Below are 695 nucleotides of genomic sequence, written 5' to 3'. Positions count from 1 at the left end.
TGCAATGAGGGAGAGGTTCTTCATGTTGATGGGTTCTGTGTCATTCCTATAATTTCACGCAACGTATTTGTCTATGACGCTTCCGAACAGGAAGAAGAAAGTGGTCCACCACCAAATATTCCTCCACCAAGAATCGACCACAACATACTATTCGTCCGCGTTCCTGAGAAGGGAGCAGCGCCTGAGCCAATCATCGTTCCTCCACCAAGGCAACAGAGCGTGGTGTACGTCCTGAACAAGGACGATGGAGGAGGAGGACAGCAAGTGATCGAAGTGACAGCTCCTCCACCGTCCAACCCTGAGGTTTACTTCGTTAACTATGCTGAAGGAGATAACCCTCAGCTGCCCATTGGAGTTGATCTCCAGACTGCTCTCCAAGCGGCTGCCAACGGCGGAGGACAAGTCATCGGCGGAGGCGGAGGAGCAGGCGGATTTGGCGGTGGTTCTGGCGGCGGATTCGGAAGCGGTTCCGGAGGCGGATTTGGTGGTGGTTCCGGTGGTAGATTTGGCGGTGGTTCCGCTGGAAACGGCCTTGGTGGTGGCTACAGTCTTCCAGCACCTTCAAATGCCTATTCTACGCCATAGATATTTGAATCATATGTATTGGCGTCATTTTAATGTATAAATATCTTTTAATGTCAAAGTTGTATTATATAAACAAGTTTTAAAAAATTGATTATTTTTCCCCTAAGACT

General features: G+C 48.9%; 1 protein-coding gene across 1 annotated transcript in view; it reads left to right on the top strand.

The window, feature by feature from the left end:
- LOC119587303 (pupal cuticle protein 36-like) overlaps positions 1–695 on the top strand; it is a 2,627-nt gene extending 1,932 nt beyond the window's left edge. The window contains exon 2 of the mRNA XM_037936054.1: positions 1–695. This exon is cut by the window's left edge and continues 172 nt beyond it. Within this exon, the coding sequence (XP_037791982.1) occupies positions 1–585 (585 nt within the window). The 3' untranslated portion in view covers positions 586–695.

This window comes from Penaeus monodon, chromosome 22 (assembly GCF_015228065.2).
Source record: "Penaeus monodon isolate SGIC_2016 chromosome 22, NSTDA_Pmon_1, whole genome shotgun sequence".
Classification (NCBI taxonomy): domain Eukaryota; kingdom Metazoa; phylum Arthropoda; class Malacostraca; order Decapoda; family Penaeidae; genus Penaeus; species Penaeus monodon.
Note: the sequence above shows the minus strand (reverse complement) of the source record. Positions and strands in the feature narration are given on the sequence as shown.